The sequence below is a fragment of the Medicago truncatula genome, chromosome 7, assembly GCF_003473485.1.
Source record: "Medicago truncatula cultivar Jemalong A17 chromosome 7, MtrunA17r5.0-ANR, whole genome shotgun sequence".
In the NCBI taxonomy this organism is placed as follows: domain Eukaryota; kingdom Viridiplantae; phylum Streptophyta; class Magnoliopsida; order Fabales; family Fabaceae; genus Medicago; species Medicago truncatula.
Window position 1 is genome coordinate 30,175,743 of NC_053048.1, and position 5,861 is coordinate 30,181,603.

Sequence of the window (5,861 nt, forward strand, 5' to 3'; positions counted from 1 at the left end):
GGGGAAGATGATGTGAAAAAATATAATGCTGAGAGAACACAATAATATTATGGTCTTCTATTGATCAAATGGTAAAAATCCAATTGACCCATGGTGGAAAAGGATTGCCCTTTCCCATGTTAAACTCCACCTGAATACATACGTACTCTCTGAAGGAAAAAGAAAACCCCACTATGTAGTTCAGAAATTCAAAGTTTAGTCAAGTTGAACTTTTCCGATGGCTAGATGAGGTTGGTTGTTTGTGGGATCCGGTTGCATAAGTTGTAGGAGTAAACATTTATCTATATTTCTTAATACGTATGAAAATGTCAAAACGACTTATAATAAAATACTTCATGAGTACTTGACCAAAAAAAATAAAAATACGTCATGAGTAACATAGTTATAATTAATTGCATTTGCAAAAAGTTTTGAACATTTAATTTCGCGTATTAAAACTAAAAAGTCATTAGAAGAAATGACTTCTTCTGTCTTAATCCCAGGTCCATACTCAGATTTGGGAATTAATCTTTGTAGTTTGACACAAGATATACCTGGATTACAATAAACAAAGCTAACATGAAACTGGTAATGGTGGAGTTTGGAGTTTCCAAGTATCATGTCCTTAGTTCTTGGTCAAAAGTCTAAATTTCAACCATCATGTCCTTAGTTCAAAACTGCTAACACAGGAGTCCAACAGTCAAAAGAAAGGAAGGAAAAATGTTCCAAAAAAAAAAAAATTGGAACAGCTGATTGCCACCATAGATGTCCATTGTACACATGCAGTTAACTTATACAAATGCCCACCTAACCAACAGCTCAATTTTCCTCAATACATCAACATCTCAATTTTTGTTTACACCATATAGATCGAAGCAGTGTCCAACTCGTCAAAAATAAAAAGTAAATAAACTTCAACGCGGTGTTAAAAGAGAAAGAAAAAAAAAAAAAAAAAACTATTTTGTTATCGTCAACTACAAAGATATTCAGCCTAAACTTCGCTTTGGTACAATTGAGATCTTACTCTCAGCTACAACTACACTCCACCCTCTGGTCACTATAATAAGCACAAAAAACAAAACTGGTGTATTTGGTCAATGACCAGATACATCAGTTTTTCAATGAACCTAATAAATGACGTTTTGCTTATATTAGTGACCGAATGGTGTATACACGGTCAAAAATGTGCCTGTGGCTACCAAATATAAAATCCAACACCACAAAATTTCCTACCATGAATATAACTAAAGTGATGGGTATCATATATGATGGAAAATGCTGTCTACTAACGACTTTGATAGCTGGAAAGAAGGGACTTCAGTGTCTCGTAAGTCATAAAAACAATACCGACGCCGGGAACAACCTTGTAGTACTCGGGCAAAATGCCTCTATACAAACCTCGTATCCCTTCATTACGAAATATGTGACCAAATGTCCCGAACAAACTGGTGTTATAGACACGTGCTCGACCACCAACCCCTTCTAACTGCATCCTTCGCCTAACAAGATCCAATGGAAATGTTGCTGCAAGTTGCAAGAGACAAAGAAAATCAATATTGACAATAAAATCTAACACTAGCTAACAGATTCATTTTAAAAAATACAGAAACATGATGTGTTTCAAACAAGGGCACTTGAGCATCATGCAAGAAAGTCAGCTACTCAGCTTATATCATAAGATGCACCACATTAACTCACCAAGCATGCAACTTATAACATCACCAAATGTGTTTATACCAATCACAAGCAATTTTTACAATAAGCCAAACAAAACTATTGAATCGCATTCTACAGCCAACTAGTTGTTTTTGTTAGTGCATTCCGGATTAACACAGGGTCAGCCTGATTGTATCTTGGTAGCTAGTTTTTATGTATCAGCGATATTTGGATTCATCTTTTTCCCAAGGGTTTAATAACCACACATGTGCATCATGCAAGAAAGTAGGCAAACGTTACAGAACGCACCACACCACCAAGTAGGCCACTTCCAACAGCATAAAATGAGTACTCAACAGTCACGTTATGATAAGCTATACAGATCTATTTGAGAGATTAGATGTAGCAACAATCAATAAGCACCCACCTGTTGATGATACAATGCCCGAAAGACTTCCACAAGCAAGACTGACCATAGCATTTGAATCATCCGGTCTAAATAAAAAATAAAAAAATAGACTCTAAGTATTTGAAAAACCATATGCACCAAGCAAGAGGAAGTACTTCAGCATAAAGAGCACCTCAAATCAGTGCAAGTACATATATTCACCTTTGAGACTTCCAAAAAGAACGCAAGCTCTCATAAGCGGAGAAACTTAGAGCTATGCAAGGCCCAACACCCTGTACCAAACAAAATAAGTAGTAATGTGAGTTTTAAGATAAAGTAGGTATCAAAATAAAGAAGCAAAAAGAGGAACTAAGAAATGCATCATGAACACACACCAACAACGTTGCACCAAGTCCCTTGTACATTCCAAAGAATCCTTCATCTCTGCAAATTGTAGTAAAAGCATGGGAGATTCCCCTGTAGTATATGACATTTCTCTGCATTGGAAACATAGCATAACAGTCTCAACTCTCGGTAAAAATAAACTCACAAACATTAGAGTAGCTACATTTTTTTGACCTTAAAATATAGCTAAGACATTACTTTTGTTTTCTTATACTTAATATCCGGCCAAGGACCGACTAATCCGAGAAGTCCAATCCCACCGTCTACTTGTGAGGGCCCCATTTAAAGCCAGAGCAAAGCTCTATATGGACTAACCCACCGAAATTGGCACTACCATTGTAGTCAGGATCGAGTGCTGGTTCGTAGGTTCGTACAATTTGACGTCCAACGGCACCTCAATCGTGCTTCGACTTTACCCAGGTTTGTTTTTGCTCTGTTTGCTCTGTTTTTTCTTGTTTCCTCTGTTCTTCCTCTATTTTCTCTGTTTTTTTTTTTTTTTGCTTGGTTCCTATGCTTTTCCTCTATTTTCACTGTTTTTTTCTCTCAACAACCTACTGATCCTACTTGCGAATTGTGTTACAACCCTCGCATTTACGATCTTTTACCGGTCTACCGATCCTACTTAAAAACTCGAACCTGACTACATTGGACACCACGGAGAATTGAACGTGCGACCTTGAGAGGAGCACACTCCAAGGTCCCAAGTCATGAAGCCAACTGAAGTGGGTTTAGATAAGACATTATTTATTACTGAATGCATACAATTAAGGGCTTAAAATATAGAGTCAAAAATTCAACTAACAAAAAGTGGCAATTACCTGTGCTGCAAGTCGTGTTCTTACTAAATCCAAAGGATATAAGGTCGAGGCAGCTGTCATACCTGACAAACCACCACTGACAAAGTGCACAAAGACATCACTACCAGCCTTTGCTCTATGATTCTCCCCCAGAACAGAATGCAATAGCTGGAGAAAAAAAAGACTATGAGTTTGATTCAAACTTAAGGAACTTAAGCACCAAATTCTGATGTACATCTACATTATGCAAAGAACATCAGAGCTTACATTCTTGTAGCATTCATACGTATAGAAATTGACTGCAGAATAAGGGAGACGATGAGCTATTGTAACCAAATTGCCTTTCCAAAATGCCCTAAATCCTTCTTCTTTGACAATACGTTGAGCCTCGTACAAAAGGCTAGTCTTGCTCAGTGTTGCAACATGGCCGACATCAAAATGCATACCTTGCACCTGATAAAGTTAACGCCCATAAATTATTCAGATAAATACCAGTTGAACGAACTACAACAGTACCAACAAGGTTTTAATGTGGATATAATATATATACACAAACATTCCCAATGAAACAACCCAGCTACATTACATTTTAGTATTATAAAATGGTCATTAAACATAACGAAAAGAAGTTATAACATGCAAATATGCTATCATGATTACCAGCAGACTATCTCTTCAATTTTTCATCATAACAACCAAGCTACAGAAATAATAGGCTAAACTTTTGAACCACTCTTGCCTTCAAAAGCCCGTCTCCTAGTCTAGTAATAACAGGGCTTGGTTAGTTTGATTAAGGTAACGAATCAAATCTCAACATCACAATTGTACAAAAACGATGAGTGCTAGCAACACACTCCTTCCATCAAAAACTCTACTATTAATATCAAACAATAAAAGAGTGTGTTGCTAGAATAATTCTACAAAAGATAAACATTAGCCTTCAGAATAACCATAATATAGAAATGGAATTTTCAACACATTAAACCAACCAGTGGCAAAAGCACCGGCTGATAAATTACATTCCCATTGTGAATCATTGAACTTCGCCTCTTAAGAACTAATCAACTTTGTATCCTTATATTGTTTACTGCATATTTGGATTCAACATATTTGTCTTTTCTCGAGTCAAAATTGAACATCACTTAAAGCTGAGATTTATAATTTTATCTCCAAACATGATATTTCAAACCCGAAATACAGAGCTTCTACCTTCAAACATAACTTTTCAACCTCAAATTTATTATCAAACTATATATTGAAGGTACCCACATATTACATTCAACTAACTTCTTAATAAAAATAAAAATAAAAAACAATTTTTACAAAATCAAATTCTTTCAAAATTAATTTTAAAATGCCATTGCATCTAACTGAATTGTACTTACAAGACACGAATTGTACTTAAAAGACACTTAGACATCTCTAAAAGTAACTTACGATATTTCGACACAGAAAATGACACCAGTAAAAACATGAAACAAAACATGAATTAATAATTAATTGAATGTAATGACGTGTGCCGGTGTCTTGTCAATGTGTGAGACACCGGACACACCTTCCATCAGAAGTGTCGGACACAAAGCTTCATAATTTACAACTAAAGAACAAAAGAAAACCTGAAAAAGAATGGTGAGTCTAGAAAGAGGAGCAGTGCATGTTTTTCCAAAAGCACCAGCCAAACCACCAGCTAAAAGCTGAGAAACAGTTCCAATCTGTGATTGTTGATTATTCAAAACTCTCTGTCCTCCTTCAACCACCGTTCCCATTCTCACACACCGCCAAATTAATCAAATAAAAAATAATAAATTAAATTAAATTAAATACCCTTCTTCCCTCGAATGGGTTTGTGGTGAATGAACCAGAGAGAAATTGGAAAGAAGGGTTGAAAATTGAAAACGGAGGTGTGTGGAAAAGAAGAGAAAGAGTAAAAGAGACAGAAAGAAAGAAAAAAAAAAAAAGTAAAAGGTGAAGAATATAGGGTTTATGATGTGAACAGCGGAAAGAGCGAGGATTTGAGTTAGGGTTTTTGGGTGTTGGACTATATGACGTGGTCTTTGCTTCCTTTCAATTTATTGTTGTGGCTACACTCTCTTTTCGCGTGTGTCTTCTGGTTAAGAAAACTACCTACATGCAATTTATTTTTGTTTTTAAGGTACCGTTTGGTCAGGTTTTTTTTCGATCTAAGAGCTACTTTAAAACAAAGTTAAAATAAAGTTCTTTAAGAAAAAGGCTAAAGTTGTTTGGTTTCTTTTTTTTTTTTTAATTCTAAAGTTATTTTTGAGTTAAAAGCTGTTTGGCAAAATATTGTACAAAACTTTGAATTTATTATTTTTTGGTGGTGTCTGGGGTTCGAACCCGAGACCTTGCATATATTTATGCATTGTCTATAAATAAAAAGACTTTGAATTCAGTATGAATTAACATAATAAATAAAAAAATGTCTAAAATATTTTTTGAAGGGAAAAAATGTTTAAAATATAAAAGATATATTTTTACCAATACTATATTTACTCAATGACGTTTATTTTGTGTAACATGAATACAAATTTGTACAATATCTTTTCCAATTATACTCTATAACAAATTTTGTTATAAGAATACCATATTTTTAGTGTTGGTCAAAAAGATAAGAATTT

General features: G+C 34.9%; 1 protein-coding gene across 1 annotated transcript; it reads right to left on the reverse strand.

The window, feature by feature from the left end:
* Positions 1–713: 713 nt before the first annotated feature.
* Positions 714–5,306, reverse strand: LOC11413479 (mitochondrial substrate carrier family protein B). The gene is made up of 7 exons (XM_003623102.4): positions 4,842–5,306; positions 3,493–3,678; positions 3,247–3,393; positions 2,419–2,520; positions 2,246–2,316; positions 2,063–2,130; positions 714–1,503 (listed from the first exon to the last, which is right to left on the reverse strand). Exons 1-7 carry the CDS (start codon positions 4,989–4,991, stop codon positions 1,265–1,267), a joined length of 963 nt encoding a protein of 320 aa, XP_003623150.1. The 5' UTR covers positions 4,992–5,306; the 3' UTR covers positions 714–1,264.
* Between the last annotated feature and the right edge of the window lie 555 nt (positions 5,307–5,861).